This window comes from Theobroma cacao, chromosome 9, assembly GCF_000208745.1.
Source record: "Theobroma cacao cultivar B97-61/B2 chromosome 9, Criollo_cocoa_genome_V2, whole genome shotgun sequence".
In the NCBI taxonomy this organism is placed as follows: Eukaryota; Viridiplantae; Streptophyta; class Magnoliopsida; order Malvales; family Malvaceae; genus Theobroma; species Theobroma cacao.
This window is the reverse complement of record NC_030858.1, coordinates 5,259,029-5,281,419: the sequence shown is the minus strand read 5'-3', so window position 1 is coordinate 5,281,419 and position 22,391 is coordinate 5,259,029. Positions and strand designations below refer to the sequence as shown.

The 22,391-nt window shown below is 33.6% G+C and overlaps 3 protein-coding genes across 3 annotated transcripts; 2 read left to right on the top strand and 1 right to left on the bottom strand.

Moving 5' to 3' along the window:
- LOC18588522 (pseudo histidine-containing phosphotransfer protein 2) lies at window positions 522–2,790 on the top strand. The gene is made up of 5 exons (XM_018126623.1): window positions 522–596; window positions 1,641–1,774; window positions 1,897–1,965; window positions 2,093–2,164; window positions 2,346–2,790. Exons 1-5 carry the CDS (start codon window positions 537–539, stop codon window positions 2,476–2,478), a joined length of 468 nt encoding a protein of 155 aa, XP_017982112.1. The 5' UTR covers window positions 522–536; the 3' UTR covers window positions 2,479–2,790.
- LOC18588520 (pseudo histidine-containing phosphotransfer protein 2) lies at window positions 4,868–6,717 on the top strand. Its single transcript, XM_018126622.1, has 5 exons — window positions 4,868–4,927; window positions 5,883–6,013; window positions 6,146–6,214; window positions 6,342–6,413; window positions 6,596–6,717. The coding sequence occupies exons 1-5, from the start codon at window positions 4,868–4,870 to the stop codon at window positions 6,690–6,692; spliced, it is 429 nt and encodes a 142-aa protein (XP_017982111.1). The 3' UTR covers window positions 6,693–6,717.
- LOC18588519 (putative ABC transporter B family member 8) lies at window positions 10,508–17,057 on the bottom strand. Its single transcript, XM_007012981.2, has 9 exons — window positions 16,595–17,057; window positions 16,418–16,472; window positions 15,909–16,087; window positions 15,186–15,643; window positions 13,908–14,448; window positions 13,614–13,793; window positions 11,659–12,942; window positions 11,150–11,565; window positions 10,508–11,052 (listed from the first exon to the last, which is right to left on the bottom strand). The coding sequence occupies exons 1-9, from the start codon at window positions 16,847–16,849 to the stop codon at window positions 10,701–10,703; spliced, it is 3,720 nt and encodes a 1,239-aa protein (XP_007013043.2). The 5' UTR covers window positions 16,850–17,057; the 3' UTR covers window positions 10,508–10,700.

The following is a 22,391-nucleotide window of genomic DNA, read 5'->3' as shown; positions in this document are numbered from 1 at the left end:
AGTTTGAAATTAACAACTAATTTAAGAAAATAAATCCAATAACACCTCTAAAATTAAAATTATTAAGTAAGATCGGTTTTAGATTTTTTTTTGCATGTAAGTTTGGGTTTTTAGACAATAATTAAGGTAAGTACTAATTTTGTCTCGACCTAAGTTTCTTTTGAAAAGAAAAAGTAAAAAAGGAAAAATTTTGCAAATCCTATTCATTAATTGCACTATCTAGAAATTACAGAAAATCCAATATGTTTTGTTGAATTATTAAAATTTCAGATTTTGTCTGACGCTTTGACAGCGTAGATTGCATATTTTTACCACAAATGCTTATTTTGCTTCTTTTCAATGAGTATTGATGCAACATTTTTACAGCTGCTGCAACCCCACTATAAATCTTTTCAGAAGTTACTGCATGCTTATACATTTGTTGGCTCTTGGTAACTTTTTCTGTTATATATACTCCGCTTTGGCTAACCGTTTCCGGATACTCAAGTACTTTTGTAATGAAATCTCTCGCAGTCAAGAAATCGTTTTTCCTTGAAATGGACAGCAGAAGCTTGCGTGAACAAATCGCGGTCATGAGGCAATCCTTCTTTGATGAGGTTTAGTTCCTTCTTCTTCCATTTTCAGGTTTAGAGCACCTTTGCATATCTCATGGCTTCTTATTTCTGCCCTAAGATCGACTACATGACACTTTTCTTTCATTTTACCTTTTTGGCTATTTGGAAAACAAAAGGTTTATTTTCTTGATTTTCGTTTTACTATTAATCCCTTGATATATTCAAGCAAAAGGAAAGAAAATGTTTTACCGTAGATGCGTATGATATAGTATACATGCATCCATGAAAATAATGAAAGGTTTTCTTGTTATTACGGCTCCTGGTATTTTACTGTCTTGCTTCTTTATGTTTTATTATGTAGTAAAGAGATAGAAAACTGATCAAGAACAAGATCAGTAAAGGTAGCAAGAATGACTCTAAACTGTAACGGTTATGGAGTAAAGCACCCTATCTCCTCAAGAGAAACAGAAATAACTCTATTACTTTATTTTTGCTTCTTGCTCTGAATGTTCAATTTCACAAAGGATTGGATTGGAATTCATGTCAAATTTAGAGATTCTAACAGATTGGTGCATCGTTGAATCTTGCAGCAGATATCTTGTTATCAACCTTTTGTGCTTAAGAAATTGCATTCATATAAATATCCCCAATCATTGGACTGCTAATTATATCTTAGACTTAATATGCCTTTTAACATGCATGCACTTTTCTTAGTACTAGATAAAACCATATGCCTCATATAAGTGTGGGTCCATAGATTTTTCACTACCGTAAAAGTTCATAAGGGTGATCTGATGACAATCTGAAATTTTATTTTTCTTTTTGTCATGATAATGCTTTTTTTTTTTTGAAAAGTTTTATCGTGAGAATGTTAAACTCATCTTATGTGAAGAGGTGCCCATATATAAAACAAATGCATTGGAACCTGTTTGATTTTATTTTAGAAAGGAACTTTCTTGATTTTGGGATACATGAATCGTCTAAGAATGTAGGCAGACAAAAAATTGGCAAAATAGCAATCGGCAAGTCCCGCCACCCCCCCTACCAGAATTATCGAGTGAAAACCTTGAATCTTTGTTATTGTAGGAGATTTTGGACGCGCAGTTCAGTCAACTGGAGGAGCTAACGGATAAAGACGAACCCAACTTTGTTGAGGATGTGGTGACCATGTACTTCAGGGAGTCGACTGATAATCTGATACCTACTATTGAGGAGCATATGTTAGTAGAATGAGCTGGAACTCTTTTTTTTCCCTTCTAGATTTCCTCTTGATCATTTAATTTCACCTCTTTTTTTTATGATGACGATAACAATTAACAGTGATGGTTATCTATGTATACAGGAAAAGTATCCCTATTGACATCCCTAAACTAGACAGGGTCATGCATAAGCTTAAGGGCAGCAGTGCCAGGTAAATTCCATGACACTGACGTGTACTTCCAAAACCTATATATGTTGCTAGGGACTTCAATTTATTGACGTTTCATCGCCAAAAGCTTAATTAAAATTGGTCTAATAGATAATGACACTTGTTGCAGCATTGGTGCTAACAAAGTTCGAAATGAGATCAACAACACAATGGCGCTTTTGGAGGAACGGAACGTGGAAGGGTAATGTTCCTGTTTTCATCTCTATTTTCTCCATATACTTAGTAGATATATTCGGTCTTTTATTTTAATGATAAACTGAAGGAATGCCTAAACTCTCCATCATGCTAAATATCTATCCAGGCCCTCGTATAATTACCTGCAATACTGACTTCAAATTGAAAATGAATGTGATGTCATGCAGGGCAAAGGCCGCCTTCGAGCAGGTGCGAAAGGAGCATGAAACTCTCAAAGCCAAGCTCGAGACCTATTTTCAGGTTTATCTCTCTCGACCCACATTGACCATTCTTCATATGTTCCTTGCTTACTTCGATTAATAGGGCAAAAATAAACTTGTATTGAACTCCTATTAATGTTTCCTATATATGGCAGCAACTGAGGCAAGCAGGCCCTGTTGACCCAGCTACGCCTTCCAAGTGATGCGGTCGCCTTAAAGCTGGAGATAGAAGCTGGTATTTGGTGGCCTCATTGCTTCAAGCAAATCCACCATTTTCATGATCTGCTTTTAGAATATAATAAAAACTGGAGATAGTTCATTTTCTGTGTTGGGTCTTTCATCTGTGTGCCCTTGGATCCTGTTATAAGGTTTTCCCTTCTTACTATTACTAGTACTTCTAAGGAAGCTTTCTATAATTTCTATGCATTTCATATGTAAATTTCAGTTTCCATATGAATTCTGAAACAAAATTTCCCTCAATTAGATTTCATCTCTCTCTCATTTTGTTTGGTTTGGATGGAATTTGCAGCCTTTGTCTTACTTGAAGGCTAAGAATTAATTTGCCTCATGTTGCATGAAGTTTTATTAGTGCATCTAAATTCCAAATTATAAGCATATAACTAATTAACTTTGAGCCTATGTGATACATTATAAATTAAAGTTCATGAAATTTTAATATAAATAATTATTAATTTAAAATTATAATTAAAAATGTTTTAAATTCCATTACCAAGATTAGAGAATTGTAACATATCTCATTAAAATATATTTTTAAAAAATAATAAATTAATATAATAAAAAAAATGACGTGATAATATTTTAATTTTACTTTGATTCAGAGTCCAGAGCACTTGTTGCTTCATCAAGTAGGAGAATCGCAGGGTTCTTGATAATGGCTCTGGCAATAGCAATTCGCTGCTTTTGTCTTCCTGACAAAAGTGCTCCGCGTTCGCCAATCTGTTGATGTTAGAAGTTAGACATGAATACTTCATGATTTGATTAAAGAAAAAAACATATACACGACAAATTTCAGAAACTTTCCAAGCACAAGTTTTGATGCTTAACACTCACCTTTGTTTCATACCCTTCCGGAAGCTGTTTTACGAAATTATGGGGATTTGCAGCCATGGCAGCAACCGTGACTTCATTCATTGTAGCATCTAGCTTCCCACACATTATATTTTCCTTTATTGATGTCCCAAATAATGCATGTTATTGACTAACAGGACCCTTTTTTCTCTCTGATCCATTTTTTTTAAAAGGTATTTTTATTAATCACCTCACCACAATGCCATTTTAAGTCTTAAGCTTGAATTGCCAAAGACTCTCACGGCATAAGTGGTATATGAGGAAAAGAGAACCTAAACAATTGTCCAGAGAAGGCGGCAACCATAATTTCCTCTGATCCATTTTAATTGCAATCTTCTTATATCAACCCCATCAATCTTCACTGCTCCAACGTTTGCATCATAAAAAAACGTTGCACCACTGCAATTGCCGGGGATTCACCGCTTCCACTGGCACCAACAAGAGCCACAGTTTTGCCTGCTTCAACTTTGAGGCTGAAATACGGAATCAGGACTAGAAGGATATATGGATTTGACATGATCAAATTCTATCTCGCCTCGAATTGTGTCTAACACAATGCCCTTTGTGTCCTCACTGTCAATTTCCGGAGTCCGGTCAATCCTAGCAAAGATTCTTGTAGCAGCAACGGTGGCTTCTGTGAAGTACTTCAAAATCAGCAAGTGCTACTCCAAGACACCTATATATAGGAAAACTTTACACTCAGTGTCTACATACAGATGTACAACGGGAAAACTGTTCTTTCTAATGATGCTTTAATTTCTTTTGCCAATCGAGTAATAACATTATAAACTCGAGACTATAAGAATTTTTACAGAATCTTGATTTACATTGTTATAATCACAAATTTTAAGTCCAATAAACTATTACTTACTCTAATATAAGTGATATTTTATTTATTATCATTAATAATTTGTAGTTCTAAATGATGCTACATCAAGACAGATCCATGATAAATTTTTAGACTTCAGTCTTTAAATTTACCAATCAGGTTTTGCTTCAACTGTAAAAGAGGTGTATGGCAAGAGCATAGGAAAGGAAAGGAAAGGTACTNGGGGGGGGGGGGGGGGACTAAAGGGAGAATGTTACACAAAAAAAAAAAATTAATTCTAATACTTTTGACATTTAATACAAGAGATAAAGAATTGAAGGAAATATAAAAATAAAATGGTTAATTTTGGTTGAAAAATTGTTTTTCTTTCTATTTTCCAGATCAATTAATTTCGTAAAGTGTTTAGCCAAAAAAAAATATTATAAATCTTTTCAGAAGTTACTGCATGCACATTTGTTGGCTCTTAGTAACTTTTTCTGTTGTATATACATCGCTTTGGCTAACCGTTTTCGGATACTAGAGTAGCTTTGCCTTGAAATCTCTCGCTGTCAAGAAATCGTTTTTCCTTGAAATGGAAAACAGAAGCTTGCGTGAACAAATTGCGGCCATGAGGCAATCCTTCCTTGATGAGGTTTAGTTCCTTCTTCTTCCATTTTCAGGTTTAGAGCACCTTTGCATATTTCATGGCATCTTATTTCTGCCCCATGATCGACTACATGACACTTTTCTTCCATTTTACCACAAGGTTTATTTTCTTGATTTCCGTTTTACTATCAATCCCTTGATTTATTCAAGCAAAAGAAAAGAAAAGGTTTTACCGTCAATGTATATGATAATACTATACATGCATCCATGAAAATAATAACAGGTTTTCTTGTTATTACAGATCTTGGTATTTTACTATCTTGCTTCTTTTTGTTTTATTATGTATTAAAGATATAGATAACTGATCAAGAACAAGATCAGTAAGGGTAGAAAGAATGACTCTAAACTGTAAGAGTTATGGAGTGGAGCACCCTATCACCTCAAGAGAAACAGAAATAACTCTATACTATATTTTTGCTTCTTGCTCTGAATGTTCAATTTCACAAGGGATTGGATTGTAATTCATGTCAAATTTAGAGATTCTAGCAGATTGGTGCATCGTTGAATCTTGCAGCAGATATCTTGTTATCAACCTTTTGTGCTTAAGAAATTGCATTCATATAAATATCCCCAATCATTGGACTGTTAATTATATCTTAGACTTAGTATGCCTGTTATCATGCATGCACTTTTCTTATTATTAGACAAAACCATAAGCCTCATATAAGTGTGTGTGCATAGATTTTTCACTACCGTAAAAGTTTCTTGATTTTGTCATGGGAATATTAAACTCATTTTCTGTAAAAAATTTCTCTTATGTAAAAAAAATGCATTGGAGCCTATTTGATTTAATTTTAGAAAGGAACTTACTTTCTTGATTTTGGGATACATGAATTCGTCTAAGAATGTGGGCAGACGAAAAAAATGGCAAAATAGCAACCGGTAGGTTCCTCCCTCCACCAGCGTTATCGAGTGAAAACCTTAAATCTTTGTTATTGTAGGAGATTTTGGACACACAGTTCATTCAACTGGAGGAGCTATCGGATAAAGACGAACCCAGCATTGCAGAGGAGGTGGTGACCTTGTACTTCAGGGAGACGACTGAACTGCTACCTACTCTTGAGGAGGATATGTTAGTACAATGAGCTGGAACTCTATTTTTCCCTTCTAGATTTCCTTTTGATCATTTAATTTCACCTCTTTTTTTTTTATTTTGATGATGATGACGTTAACAATTAACAGTGATGATTATCTATGTATACAGGAAAGCTATCCCGATTGACTTAACTAAACTAGACAGGATCTTGCATAGGCTTAAGGGCAACAGTGCCAGGTAAATTCCGTGACACTGAGGTGTACTTCCAAGACCTATATATGTTGCTGGGGACTTCAATTTATTGACGTTCGATCGCCAAAAGCTTAATTAAAATTGGTCTCATAGATAATGACACTTGTTGCAGCATTGGTGCTAACAAAGTTCGAAATGAGATCAACAACACAATGGCGCTTTTGGAGGAAGGGAACGTGGAAGGGTGATGTTCCTGTTTTCATCTATATTTTCTCCATGTACTTAGTAGATATATTCGGTCTTTAATTTTAAGGATAAACTGAAAAAATGCCTAAACTCTCCGTCATGCTAAATATCTATCCAGGCCCTTGTATAATTTACATGCAGTACTGACTTCAATTCGAAAATGAATGTGATGTCATGCAGGGCAAAGGCCGCCTTCGAGCAGGTGCGAAAGGAGCATGAAACTCTCAAAGCCAAGCTCGAGACCTATTTTCAGGTTTATCTCTCTGGACCCACATAGACCATTCTTCATATTTTTCTTGCTTACTTCGATTGATAGGGAAAAAAGAAACTTGTATTCAACTACTATTAATGTTTCCTAGCTATATATGGCAGCAACTGAGGCAAGCGGGCCCTGTTGACCCAGCTACGCCTTCCAAGTGAAGCGGTCGCGCTAAAGCTGGAGATAGAAGCTGGTATTTGGTGGCCCCATTGCTTCAAGCAAATCCACCAGTTTCATGATCTGCTTTTAGAATATAATAAAAACTGGGGATAGTTCTGTTTCTCTGTGTCGGGTCTTTCATCCGTGTGCCTTTGGATCCTGTTATAAGGTTTTCCTTTCTTACTATTACTAGAACTTCTAAGGAAACTTTCTATAATTTCTACACATTTCATATGTAGATTTCAGTTTCCATATGAATTCTGAAACAAAATTTCCCTCAATTAGATTTCGTCTCTGTCTCTCTCTCTCTCTCTCTCTCAATTTGTCTGGTTTGGATGGAATATGCAGTCCTTGTCTTACTCAACGACTAAGAACTAATTTGCCTCACGTGGTATGAAGTTTTATTACTGCATCTAAATTCTAAATTATAAGCATATAGCTAACTAACTTTGAGCCTATGTGATACATCATAAATTAAAGTTTATAAATTTTTAACATAAATAATTATTGACTTTAAAATAATAATTAAAAATGTTTTAAACTCTGTCATCGAGATTAGAGAATTATCATATATCTCATTCAAATATATTTTTAAAAATTAATAAATTAATATAATAAAAATGACATGTGATAACATTTTAATTTTACTTGTGAAACTTAAAAACTTCATGGACAATGTATAAAATTATAGTCTATTAAAACATATTTTGACAGATATAATCAAATTATTTTTCAACTTTTTAATATAGCAAAGAATTCATCATGAATATTTTTCAATCGTAATATTGCATTACATTCTAACATATATAGATGTATTATTTTAAGATGCATAGTAAAATATTTAATAATATGGGCTAATATTATTTTAAAAAGATAAAATCCAAATGCACCTATGAATATTACATAGCTCATATTCTAAGTGAATAACCACTATTTGTATAAAGAATAAAATCTATTCATGCTACTACGTGGCATTTGGTACGAGGTGATCATCTTAAAATTCATGGTGATTTGCACTTGGTGATTAAATCATAGTACCTAATAAGAACTCTCGAAAATCCTACACAGCAATGGTCTGAAGTTATCGAGACTTGGAAGGTGACTTAATTCTCATTCGAAAGAGTGTGAAACTTTATTCACTAAGATGAAGCAATTTGTAAAATTAACGATGAACAAAATAATCCTTTTAATGTGTGAATAAAGAGTTTCCTTTCTCAAAAAATTATAATTATTTTATATAAAATAATTAAAAATGTACACATTTATTTTTTTAATCGTCTTCATATTTATTTGAATAAAAATAATTACTCCATATATTTTTATTTACGACCCGAAAAATGAACAAAGTATAGAAAGTGAATAAAAGAATGCAACGAAAAGGCCTGGAGATTTTTTTTTTTTTAAGTATGGAAAGAAATAGAAGGGCTGGCTGGCACTTACATGTGGGCAATCGGGACGCTTCATCTGAAGTCTGAACCCAAACCCAAGTTAAAAGTCCACGCAACATAACCCAATTAACTCGAAAGCAGGCCTATTCCTGAGACCCAAATTCGATCAAATACCAGCAAAAGCTTAGATAATTGTAAATGGATCTCTCAAAATCTTGTTTGATGAGGTTTTTCTCTTCCTCTTTGCATAAAAAATAAAAATATTGGTTTTGTCATTTTCAGGTATGAAGGACCTTGCATCTCATCAGGCATATTATTCCTGCCCCATGATCAACTACATATAGAGCATATACGAAATAATCTTTCCTTGTTCAATCTTTAATATATATATATATATATATATATTTTGTCATTTGAATATACTTTTTCATGAAAAAAATTATAAAAAATAACTTTTTTCATAAACACATTTTGGAAATAGCATTCAATATAAATTTAACTGTTTTTATCCAATTTTAACATAACATAACAAAATTCTTTTAAAATTATTTCAAACAAATAAAATGCTCACAATTTTTCTCTCCTGCCATTAGTCTATTGTGTTTAAGCTCTTTCAAATTTTATCACCATCATCATTTCTTTTTGCTTATCTTTTGTTATCTTGTCACAAAAAGCAGGAAAGATAACAATATATTCTTAAATTTATTAGTTTTTTTTAAAAAAAACAAAAGCTACAACTTTTATGAAAGAAATTGAAAATAAAAAAATAATTGATAGTGAAGATCCTCCAAAAATTGAAAAAAGAACATAAGAGAAAAAAACGAAGACAAAAAAAATTTCCCCATTAGATTGGCTAGCCAAGAACCATAGCGCATAAAAGCTTTTATCAAGCAAGATGAAGGTTGAACAAGATCCCCTATCCATGACCTAGTAATTCTGGAGATTGAACTTCAAATTTATATTTACAAAACCCTCTATTGTTGATCTACAGATAAAAAAGCATGGTATGATGAGTAACAACAGGTTTTTGGATTTATCGTTGTTGAGTTTTTCAGCGATTCAAGTCTGGTAGAACAAGTTTTGTCATGTAACAAAGTGATTTATGCCTTGACATGTAATATCAGTGGGATGAAGGAAGCTTTGGCATGTAATATTTAGTGTTAAAACTTTGACCTTGATATATAACATCTGGTATTGAAGCTTTGGCTTTAACTTGTAATATTTGGTATTGAAGTTTTGACTTTGACGTGTAATATCTTTTGCTTTGACCTGGTCTGTAACATCTGGTGCTGAAACTTAAATATGGTGTGTAATAACTTTTTTTTTTTTAACATGGTGTGTAACAATTTTTTTTTCCACATGTTGTGTAACTTGGTCTTTATTTTTTTATTTTACTAGAATATAAACTTTTAAAGTTAAACAGTTTAAACATGATGTGTATTAACTTTTTTTTTCAATGTAACGATTTGTTTTTCAATATGACGTGTAACTTAGTTTCTATCTTTATATTTTATAAGACATAAACTTTTAGAGTTAAATATGATGTGTAACAATATTTTTTTGAACATAATGTGTAACAATATTTTTTTTCTAAGTTTTCTGGGTTGGTCCCTTCGTCGGAGCTTTTGCAACATTTGCATAACATCAGTACATCCTTAAGCTTGCAGTTATCAAGGCTTTGGGATTTTTTCGGAGCAACCCTACCAATTAAAGAAAAGAAAAACAAAAAACTCATCATAAAACAAAATAACTATATCTCCACTTCTCTTTTTTTTTTTCTCCATTTATTCGTTTGTGTGTATAGGAGGATGGTTATCATAATTAATGACCTTTCTTTCTTCCTTTTCATCTTTTTTTTATACTTTCAATATTTGGTTGTTAGCTTTTACATTTTTGTGTCATTGTTCTCAAGTAGTGGTAGTGTTAATTTTTTTCTTTTTGAAAAAAATAACATTTTTTTTGTGTTGGAATATGAGGAATTTTCATTAAGGGTAATTTTGTTCAAAAATTTTTTCTTTTAATTAAAAATAGTTTGAAATTAAAAAGATGATTATTTTTTAAAACACTTAATTTTTAAAAGCTAAAAAAAATGATCTTTTTTTTTTGTTACATGAATGCTAAAATTGAGCAATATCATTTTTTTTATTTTTATAGTTTGAATTGTTTTGAAAGTTAAAATGACACAGACTTGTTCATATATATACAATGGTTGATAAATCTTACTTATACATGATACAATATATCACTGCTATATCATGGGTCAAGTTAAACACCATCGATCTGATATGAATCTATAAACACATTTCCCATGTTTGGATATATTCACAGCTCCATTTTTGTGCAATTTTCTGCATTATAGACAACCAGGAGATCTCTTTTTAAGTTTAATCCAAGAGTGAGTGGCTAGGTAGCTCTAAGGAACACCGTCTAACTGCTAGCTAGCGGCATATTCCAGCCTTGAAGAGTGAACAAGTACAAATTATGTTTGAAGGCTAGCAAGCTTGGAGAATGCTCCTTGGTGGTTCCTGAGCTGAGCGTAGGTGCCTCGCTCCACCACCTTCCCATCGGCAACAAAAGCAATTAAGTCTACTTTTTTTATTGTGTTAAGCCGATGAGCTATCACAACTGTGGTCCTTCCGACCATGGTTCTATCCAATGCTTCTTGAACAACTTGCTCAGATTGCACGTCAAGAGCGCTGGTTGCCTCATCTAGTAAAAGAATTCTTGGGTTCCGAATTATAGCTCTAGCAATGGCTATTCTTTGTTTTTGCCCTCCTGATAATTGAACTCCTCTTTCCCCACATTCTGTCTCGTATCCGTCCTTCAATGCCCTACACAACAAATTCAACGCAAACCAGAGTTATTAGCACATTTCAAGGTTACATTGCCATTCATGCAATGGCCTGCTAGAAACTGAAAACAGCTTACGAGACAAATTCGTGAGCATTTGCAGCTCTAGCTGCCTCCACAACTTCATTCTCAGATGCATCAAGCTTTCCAAACACAATGTTATCCCGGATGCTGCCAGAATAAATTACTGGTTCTTGGCTGACAAGCGCCATTTGCCTCCTGTACCATTGAACATCAAGTTCTCTTATGTCGATACCATCTACTTTCACGGACCCCATTTCAACATCATAAAATCTCTGAATTAGTCCAATCACAGTTGATTTTCCACATCCACTTTTCCCAACTAGTCCAACACTAGTGCCTGGTTTCAATTCCAAGCTAAATTGGCGTAAAACTAGTGTCTCCGGCCTGCTTGGATATGCAAAATCTACCTTCTTCAGCTCAATCTTTCCGGTAATTCTTTCCAACTTCGTTCCACTGTTGCCATCTTCTCCCTAATACAATTGTAAAACAGATTAATTCAAGCAAAATTTATGTTGTAATTTAAACGGACTTCAATTCAGTTGACTAGGAAACAGTCTACTTACTTGAGACCCTGGAATTGAGGATTGCCGGTCAAGGATCTCAAAAACAGATGCCACTGCGGTTGAGCCCTTGGCTAGATCAGAGGTCATGCTTCCGGCATCAGCTATGACCTTTCCAGTGCTCACCAAGACAAAGAATGTCTTAAACACATCCCCTGCTGATATCTCTCCCTTTTCAACTAACCTACCTCCATACCAGAAATCCAAAGCCCATGACATAAAGGTTAAGCAATGAGCAGACCCCATGCCAATTCCTGCAAGCCATGATATTTTCCTTGCCTCTTTCCTTGGTTCCTCTTGAGCCTTATCGAAAAGTTGAAGAACCTTACCAATGCTCCCAAATGAAGTCACAATTTTATGATTATAGACTGCTTCCACCGCTATCTGAGTACTTTGATTTTGTGCCTTAACAAAATTAGTTGAAATACTAGAAAGCAGAACTTTTCGAGTGTAGAAACATAGAATTGTGAGAGGTTGGACTGCAATCATGACTACCGCTAACTTCCAAGCAACAATTAGTCCTATAATCATTGCGATGGTGACAGCCGAAGTAGTTTGAACTAACAATGAAATTCTGTCTGCAACAAGAGTCTTAACCATAGAAGCCTGATTGCTCAAACTAGAACATAAGGCTCCACTAGAGTTTTTCTCTTCATCAAACCAAGCAGCTTCAAAGGACAACATTTTTTCTAGCATTCTCTTTCGGATTCTCCTGGTTAGCCGCTCACCCATATAAGCAAAATTATAATGCTGAATAAGATTCAGAATGATGGAGAACAAGGTGAGTGAAGAAAATATCAAAGCATAAGTACGAATTCGAGCCTGCATTTCTTGGTGGCTTTTTGCAAAAAAGGCTGAAATCATGCCACCAACTGTTAAGGCATAGACAGGTTGGACTGCGCCAAAAGCTATAGCAGAGAGGCTACCAACCAAACCTTGCTTCCATTCAGGGGAATTTAAAGAGAGAAGGCGAGAGAAAGAAGGAGGGGGATGAGATACTGGTTTTTTTGGACTTTCAATGTGCACTGGTGTGGCAAAGAGAGCTGGGCTTGATTTGGCTGTGCTTAGCCTGCCTGTACTCATTCTTCCAACAGAAGAAAGGCGTGTTTCAGGATTTTGTTCATGGTCATCGCAGCTGAATTGTCTTTGTAGCTTTGCAAGTTGGGCATAGTGTCCGTTGTTCATGCTTATCAGATCGTTGTGCGATCCCATTTCAATGATACAACCATTATTAACCACTGCAATGAGGTCTGCATTTCGAATAGTGGAGAGCTTGTGGGCAACAACCTGATCAAATTGGAATTCTAGTTAATTAGAGGAAGAAAATAAGGTTTTGTTAATTCCAACCCCAATCAATACCCTACTCACATATGGATTAGGACTTTGGAAATTAAACTAGAATGAAATCCTGAATCTAATTGCACACTAGCTAGCACACTTTGTTTAAGCCTGTTAATCTAGTTACAGCATCTGTTTCATTTTACTAATTATTTTTATTGGATTTTTTGAGTCAAACCAACACAACCTTGATAAAGTGAAAGTCACGGCCAAAAAAGAAAAAACAAAAGCAAAATGGGACAAGAAATATAAAACGGAAACCTTTTTTTGGTAGCATAGCAAAGACAACTCATATTTGCTATTTCTGAAACGCAATGAACAATAAAGAGGAAAGATGTTGGACAGGGTGTTTTAAGAGAAGTATGCACGGAAAGTATGTAGAAAAATTGATTAAATTGAAATTATCATATACTGCTTTCCTTAAGGGCACTTTTCAAAAGGAATCGACTATTGAAAAATGATGAGGTTAATAAGAATATGTAATCACATTCTGTCACAAAGCAGAATTCAAAGAAACAAATATAATTTTCATCACTCGTCAGTTGAATCTGGCATTTCATCGTTATGAAAAGAAATTAAAGTAATTAAGATTAACCGGTGAAAGCAGTCAAATTAATTACCAGAGTGGTTCTTCCCATGGAGGCCTGATCAAGTGCATTTTGGACCAGTGTTTCTGATTCGGAGTCAAGAGCACTTGTTGCTTCATCAAGTAGGAGAATCACAGGGTTCTTGATAATGGCTCTGGCAATAGCAATTCGCTGCTTTTGTCCTCCTGACAAAAGTGCTCCGCGTTCGCCAATCTGTTGATGTTAGAAGTTAGACTTGAATACTTCATGATTTGATTAAAGAAAAGAACATACACACAACAAATTTCACAAACTTTCTAAGCACGAGTTTTGATGCTTAACACTCACCTTTGTTTCAAACCCTTCCGGAAGCTGTCTTACGAAATTATGGGCATTTGCAGCCATGGCAGCAGCCATGACTTCATCCATCGTAGCATCTAGCTTCCCAAACATTATATTTTCCCTTATTGATGTCCCAAATAATGCATGTTCTTGACTAACAAGACCCATTTTTCCTCTGATCCATTTTAATTGCAATCTTCTTATATCAACCCCATCAATCTTCACTGCTCCATCGTTTGCATCATAAAAACGTTGCACCAATGCAATTGCAGTGGATTTACCGCTTCCACTGGCACCAACAAGAGCCACAGTTTTGCCTGCTTCAACTTTGAGGTTGAAATCTTTGAGAACAACGGAATCAGGACGAGAAGGATATATGAATTTGACATGATCAAATTCTATATCTCCTCGAATTGTGTCTAACACAATGCCCTTTGTGTCCTCACTGTCAATTTCCGGAGTCCGGTCAATCCTAGCAAAGATTCTCGTAGCAGCAATGGTGGCTTCTGTGAAGTACTTCAAATCAGCAAGTGCTACTCCAAGACACCTACATATAGGAAAACTTTACACTTAGTGTCTACATACAGATGGACAAAGCGGAAGACTGTTGTTAATGATGCTTTAATTTCGTTTGCCAATCGAGTAATAATATTATAAACGCGAGACTATAATATTTACCAATTAGGTTTTGCTTCTACCGTAAAAGAAGTGTATGGCAAGAGAATAGGAAAGGAAAGGAAAGGAACGGTACTTAAAAGAAAAAAAAATGGAAAACTAAAGCGAGAATGTTAAAAAAAAAATTCAATCCTATTACTTTAGATATTTGGTAGAAGAGATAAAGAATTGAAGGTAATATAATTAGAAAATGGTTAATTCTGGTTGAATAATTGCTTTTTCCAAATCAGTTATGAAAAGATTAATTTCGTAAAGTGTGAAAAAAATGCAAATTTATCCATTTTCCTCTCCTAATTTCCTTATTATGGAACAGAAGAAAAATAATGTCCTCTTCACTTTTCTTTTTTCACCATTATTTTAAGTTTCCTTCATTTACCCCCCTACCGAACACAATAGGAAAATGATGCAAAGGAGAAGTTTCGAAAGGAGCATATAAATATTTGATTGAAGATTCCTTAAGCACTTTCATGCTTATTCTTACCGTATGTATTCTATGTAACATACTTTAGAGCTGATCTTATTAGACCTTAGTCCATAATCAATATGAGTAAATAATTTTAACATTTTTAAAGTGAAGTAATGAAGAAAAATATGAGACGCCTGACTTACAGTCCGCCCAATATGAAGGAGACGCCAGCTGCGTAGATCCTTCCTCCGCTTTCTCCTTTGTACATAACCAAATGGCTTCCATACCAAGCAAGGAAAGCCCATATCGCAAAAGAAACCCCTGTGCTCCCCACAGCCAAACCTTTTGCCATGCCTTGCTTCAGTCCCAGCTTTATTGTCCTATCCAATATTGCTGAATATCTCTCAACAATGCTCCTCTCAGCTGTGAATGAATAAACGGTCTTAATGGAACTCAGCGCCTGCTCCACAATGGTATTTGCTTTGCTATATTCCTTGGAAGCTTTCTTGCATAGATAGAGAAGGTACTTTCCATAAATTATTCCTGGAATGATGAGGAGAAGCAGTGCTGGGAAAACTACTATAGCCAACCTCCATGAAAGGTAAGCGGAAAATGCAAGTCCTGAGATGAAGGCAGATGAATTCATCACAAATATTGGCACCTGAAAATTTGAACGAGAAATGACAAATTGATAAGGTTAGGAACAGTTCACTGTCTCGGATTTAATTGGAAAACGAAAGCCCATTACCAATAATAAGCAGATCTGGAAGTTGCTTATTTCAAAAGGTAATCAATTTGTTTCAGTGTAAAATTCTAGCAAATGCTAACATTAAATGCTGAGTATTATGTGCTGGTATCAAATAAGAATCATAGATATTCATAAGATAAGTGCTGAAGAATATACTGTATGTATATGAAATTGGTACCTTTTCGCTGAGGACTTCTTGTATGAGAGATGTATCTTTAGATATGCTATTGATGACTTCTGAAGTAGTTGCTTCCTGTGAATCAAAGAAGCCAACTTCTTGCCTAAGAATGGCTTCCAAATACTTGTAACGAATCTTCAACACTTGCCTCTCGCTGGTTTTGCTCCAACAGTAACCTTCTGCAAGCATTAAAATCATCAATTTAGTCTCAGTGTCCTTTTGTTATATATTTTAACATGCAAGGATTATTTCGATGATATTATATAATTAATTTAAAGCTTTTCAAAATTAGGGCATTCTAGGGTTTCGAAAAATGAGCTCGTTTCTTGTTTTATTTTGGTTATAAAGTCAGTGTCTCCTTATTATGATGCTAGCTAGCTTCCTCGAATCCCTGCTGTTTGAAATTAATGGACTGATTCAACTTGTACTAAGATGTACAACTCCAAACTCTCCCTTGTCCCTCAGAAAGCAATACAAATGTGGAAAAAAAAAATGTTTCCTCAAATTACCCATGAAAGCCACCACCATTGCTGCTAATCCCAAGTATGTAAAGTATATGCTGCACTGTTAACAAGTCAAAAAAAAAAAGGAAACATGAGAGACAGATGGAGAGACAGAAAGAGCAGCAAAAACAGTACTAAGTAATAATAGAATGACATTGTTGACTACCAGTTCAAAGTTCTAACCTTTTCGACCTCTTCCATGAAATTGTTATTATTTTGTTGGGTATTACCATAACCCATGCTGTTCATTATACGGCCAGCAAAGACTATTAACCAGTTTGTTGACATGCCATCCCCAATAGCTCCAAAAGTACCCAAAACCATTAGCAAAATATCAACCCAATCAGCATATCTGAAAATTATGCCTACATTATGCTTTCTAATTTCCTTCGCCCCCATTTCTCCTTTCTCTGTCTCATTCTTCTCTGGAGAGCCCATTTCCTTTTCCCTTCTGATGATCAGAACCCTCAGTGTCAAAGAAGCTTTTAGATTTCTTAAGCGAAGGGGATCAAGCAAGAGAAGATATAAGAAGAAAAGCAAAAAAGGGCTATGAGCAGAAGCATAAAAAAGACTTGATTTGCCCTCTACCAAACTATTGGCATTTGAATATCTATTTATATAAGAAGAGAAATGATGGCTGCTGATGATTTTCCATGAAGTGAACTTTATATGTCACAAAGCTCTTCGTGGGGTTGTTAAAGATAGTGTTTTCTTTGTGTTGGTGGTTGTTACTTTCATTACCATGAGAGCAAGGATAAACCTTTTTTGAAGTAAGTTCAAGAAAGATGACTATGACCACCCTTTAATGGGGGGCCAATATTTTTGTTTCTTGCTCCCTTTCTTTTCCTTTTTTTTTTTTTTATGGTTTAGTATAGCAATTGTGATGTGAGATTACTTTAAACACATATCGTTAATGTCGGCTTTTATTTTACTAATTGATTTCTTTTATACAATTATTAAAGATTTGATGAAGTAGATTTCCATCTCTAGATCCAATTCCACTAATGGGCAATATCTGCATAATAGCCAGTAATAATTACAACACGAAGCCGTACATATCCGAAATTGAATAATATATATACATGAATTTTCTAAGAGTTTGCTTTGTTACTTTTAAACATGATCATAGTTTTTGGCTTTTCCATCCATAAAATTAACAATGTGGGAACCATTTTTTTCTTTTTTTGGATATTTTAATACATCAAGATCATCACTTAAAAGGCCAGAGATTACACTGTAAATTTCTAAATTTTATAAGTTAAAAAGGGTTAAAAGAATTTAAAATTAGAAGAAAAGCTCTTGGAATGAGTTCAAATTAAAAGCTTCTTTTCTACAAAAATTGAGGGGTTCTCCTTTTTTCCTAAAGTCAAGCAGGTTTTTTTAATTAAGTGTAAAGCATATTCCTTTTTGTCAATCCAAATTGCAGTCAGTTGCTTACACTGATCCTATATATGCAGGCATAGCATCATATTCTAAGCTGTATTGCTGGACTTTTAATCATTCTCTTATCTCTCTCTCTCTCAAAAGGAAATGACATATAATTAAGCTGTATAGCTACTTTGCTTCATTTTAATTAGATCGCTTTAAATTGGGCAAAAGCATCCTTTAAGCTCTCTCCCACCCATAAAATTAATGAACAAAAATATCATTGGAGCTCTGGAGCTGTCACAGACTTCTGCCTCTTTTGACGTGTCTTATAATAATAATAATAATAATGCATGCTATGACGATTAATAACCCGAAAACACAGATCATTGATTAATAATAAAAGTACAAGAAAACATACAGAATCTTTCCCCACATTAATTACAAGTGCAAAGGATACTAGAATATCTCAAGCTCTCTGCTTTGTCTACGATCACACTGCACCGTCCCAACAATAATACACGAAATTCATTTCTAGATATGTGAAATCTCCAGGAGATCATATGAGATCTTCCATCAACTTATGACATGATATAAGCAAATTCATGATCCATGATTGTTTTTTTGTTTTCTAACCAAATTTTGTACTTACTCTTTTCTACTTTTGGAACATTGAACAATTCAAGCACCTTTATGAAACATGTTGCTTGTTTGTATCCTAAATTTTTGTGCACTACTCTAATCTTGACACATAATCATAACTTCCAAGGATGATGTATAGTAAGATATTCAGCTGAAGGGCCTTGATGGGGCGAGAATCCTATATATTCTCCATCTTTTGCTATGATTACATGATGATTTCCTAGAATAAAAGGACAAAATATCTGTTTCAAATCCCATTATTTAGTGGTGAGCGATGTGGTTATTCGTTAAAGCATTTTGCTTATTGCATTTCGGAGTTCATAAGCTGTTGCAGCTGCCACTAAACAGTTCCAACTTCTTCCACCTGGACCTGCCACATTTAAATACTTTTTGCATCTTTTCTCTTTGAAATTTTCTTATAAGAATAAGATAGCGTTTGCTTAATGTAGTATAAGATCTTCTGCTCACCAAGAAATTCCCCATTTCCATCCAATAAGATCTTATTGGATGCCATTTATTATATTCTATGAATTGATAATCTTCATTAAGATATGCTTCTCCAGGGAGGAATAAATGAATATTTAGATGCTTCCGGGTGGTGCAGAAGAATCTTCCATTAATGCCATCAAATTGATCAAATATAGAACAGTGTTTTGAGTTCAATTATTAATAGTCATTGACATTTTCCCGAGAAAGACTACGACATATGCAACAAAAATAAATGTATTAAGCATTTTTTTGACCAACAAAATTGCAGATAAACTCATCTAAAGTCAAGTTTATAAAATCTCTTTTAAAAAGAAATTTGATACAAACCTATTTTTTTCTTTTTATAAACATTGTTGCAAATCTAAATTGCTTAGATATATGGAATTTCTTAACCACATCATTAATTGTTTCGAGTTTAGGAACTTCATTTAGAAAGGAACTTAATCTAAAATTTCTATTTAAGAGCTATATAATATAAGCTACTCACAAAATAGCCTAATGTTTTAATAAAAATGCCACCATTGCAGTGATGAATAATATATATAAATGGTTTTTTTTTCCCTTCTGATTTGCTGTGTTTGTCTTAAAAAGTAGGTATGATTTTTTTTCATTCAAATTAATAAAAGTTTTATTAACTATCAAGGACTGGTACAATATTTTGATCAACCATAAGAAGATTAGATTGAAGTTTACAACATGTGTGCGAAAATACAATGTCTCCAATAAAATTTCTCAAATCATCAATTTTATTAAAGATGTGTCATTTTAATTTTATTACAGTTTGAAGAAAACGCTACCTTAAAATCAGATGTGACAATCAATTCTTTGATACCTACCAACGAGGAAGAAGCAGATAATGAAATTATATTTTTGCTAGTCATATATAAGTTTGGCATAATTTGAATCTTGGACACCTAAAAGACCAAAGAAAACACTAATAACAGATCCATTGGAATCCTTGAACACTCCACAATCCGTCAGTCCAAGCTTCCCTATAGTTGACTCATCTACATTAAATTTAAGTTAACACTCAAGGGAAGTCCTCGAGACACCTAATCTTGAATGATTTTCCCTCATATCCAATCTGGGTCTGACCAAGTTTGTTGACAATCAGTTCGTCTTATTCTCCAATTAGGGCATGATGATAGCTTTTATTCTCTATCGCTTTTGGATTGCCCTCTTCCGACTGACCAGCTCCCGTCCTCCTCTATCCATCGTTTCTCCCACTTGCCTCACTAAAGAATCTATCCTTTACCATGTGTTTCCTCCAAAAGGCATTTCTAGGGATAAAATCTAGTAATAATCATCCCAATTTTGTGTTCCTAGAGCCAAACGCTGTTGAGATTCCAAATGACCTTTTTCCTTTAACCATAGAACCAAGTGTCTTAAAACCAAACTTTCTCCCTCTCTTTGATCTGTTTTGAAGAATGAGAACATCGAACACTTCCTAAAATTATCACAAATCATTTTCAAACATTGCCAATTAATTTCTTGTAGAAGATTATTGACATAAAGACTGTTCACGCAGATCCTTCTTCTTTATTGCTAGATTATTCTTTACTCTCGCCCAGGGGTAAATTCAAGAATTTTTTTAAATAATGTCATAATTAAAATAATAATTAAAAAATTAATATGTTAAATTCATAAAGTACAAGTTTTAACATTAAATTAAAGAAAATGCATATTCAATACATTCATTTAATACTTTAAAGTAAAAATATCTACAAAAACTATAATTGTTAATTTTTCATATTTTGAAAACGTTGTATGAAATATTAGTAGAAATACTATTAGATACATCTTTTTCAAAATATATCACCAAGTAACTATTCATCCACTCGTCATAGACATGAAATATTTAAAAATTTAACTTGTATTGAAAATTACTTACAATTGAAACTTAATTGAGTTGTTTTGAGAAAGTGAAAAACATAGCAAAATCACTGTAAGTCTCAAGAGTAAGACTTGAGTTTTTGGAGAGAGAGTGCTTTAGGTTTTGATTTTTTTATAAAATCTTATATTATAAAAAGAAATTTTATTTATCTTTCCCTGTAGAATTTAAATATTAATATATAAATTATTTTGTGATAAATCTACCTTTTGATAATATTTATTTTTAAAAAATATATATATATTTAAATATTATTAATATATAAATCTTTTAATAAAATCTACCTTTTGACCCCCACTACCTACAAAATTGTAATAAAATTAATGGGTTCATAGTATTATTAAATATAAAAAATTTTTAAAAAATAATATAATAAATAAATATTTTTTTAATTGCGACACCACTCTCATAAACATGGGTCCGCTCTTGCTCTCGCCTAACGATTAATCTCCTCTTAGAAGACAAAAAATACTAGTGTCAATAGAAGTCATCAGAGTAGGTATAATGTCTTTTTTTATTTTTTGGGTACATTGATTAGGTATATATGGTGTGTTAGAGATATATATGTCGAAATTATGCCAAGGAGTAGTTCTTTGTCGTTTAATTTCCAATAGGTTTGTTCGTTTTAGTATCCCCTTGTAAACCATTCTAACTCTCTTATATAAATTTTGTTTTATTTGACCCATCAAGAGAAAGTGAGGTACCAACGATTTAAACAAATTATCAGTTACCAAATTGGCATACATTCATGCATAATCAATGACGTAGGAGTGTAATAATATTATGATGATGGATGTTAATATTAAATAAATTCAAATTAGTGTTTTATTGTATGAAATGGACTTATCAATTTTATATATTTTTTTCTCAATGATTTAGATGAATCCCGAAGAAGAAAAAAATATATTTGGAATCGAAGTCTTAAGCCTTAACTCTTGTTAATTTCAATGTAAAACCAATTAAAAAGGCACCAAAAATCCTTTGAAGACTTTCAACCAATGACTCAACGTCTATGTGTTGCCAATAAATATCTTTTGATATTGGGGATTCACATCATAAACGTGTGAAAATATGATGGCGAAGGCCGGTTTTCTCGGCATGAACTTGGTGAGTTATTTTATGGGCCTATTCCCTCGTGGGAATTTTCAAGGACAGCAGATAGGATTAGCCATTAAATTAAATTAAATTAACCCATCACCATTCCCTATGTATGTTAGGTTAACCAAAACTTGGATGGTGTTAATTTCAATTAGTGGACTTAATAAACAAACTATATTTGTGAGACAAAGTGGGATTATTATTATATAAAACCCAGCTTTAAACAAAACGAAATAAACCGAGACAGGCCCACCTCTAAAGCTTCATCTTTCTAAAATTTAATAAGAAATAAAAATAATCCCAAATCCCAACATTTTTTTAAATTTTTTCTAGTATTTTATAGGGGGCCAATTTTGAAGGGAGATAGTATATGTTATTCTGATGAGCAATAAAACATATGAAGCATGTGCCAGTCATGAGGTAGCTGGAGAATTCATCGTATCTATGCCTAACTTAGTACGAATGGAATTACCAAAACCAGGGACGTGGCTAAAG

Bases quoted from the DNA above. Each gene is read 5' to 3' on its own strand.
- LOC18588522 (XM_018126623.1), top strand. From the start codon at position 537: ATGGACAGCAGAAGCTTGCGTGAACAAATCGCGGTCATGAGGCAATCC. The intron at 597-1,640 runs GTTTAGTTCCTT...TTGTTATTGTAG, and splicing joins GGCAATCCTTCTTTGATGAG to GAGATTTTGGACGCGCAGTT. The intron at 2,165-2,345 runs GTAATGTTCCTG...GATGTCATGCAG, and splicing joins GAGGAACGGAACGTGGAAGG to GGCAAAGGCCGCCTTCGAGC.
- LOC18588519 (XM_007012981.2), bottom strand. From the start codon at position 16,849: ATGGGCTCTCCAGAGAAGAATGAGACAGAGAAAGGAGAAATGGGGGCG. The intron at 11,566-11,658 runs GTAAGTAGACTG...CAATTGTATTAG, and splicing joins CCTCAATTCCAGGGTCTCAA to GGAGAAGATGGCAACAGTGG. The intron at 11,053-11,149 runs GTAAGCTGTTTT...TTTGTTGTGTAG, and splicing joins AATGCTCACGAATTTGTCTC to GGCATTGAAGGACGGATACG.
- LOC18588520 (XM_018126622.1), top strand. From the start codon at position 4,868: ATGGAAAACAGAAGCTTGCGTGAACAAATTGCGGCCATGAGGCAATCC. The intron at 4,928-5,882 runs GTTTAGTTCCTT...TTGTTATTGTAG, and splicing joins GGCAATCCTTCCTTGATGAG to GAGATTTTGGACACACAGTT. The intron at 6,215-6,341 runs GTAAATTCCGTG...CACTTGTTGCAG, and splicing joins CTTAAGGGCAACAGTGCCAG to CATTGGTGCTAACAAAGTTC.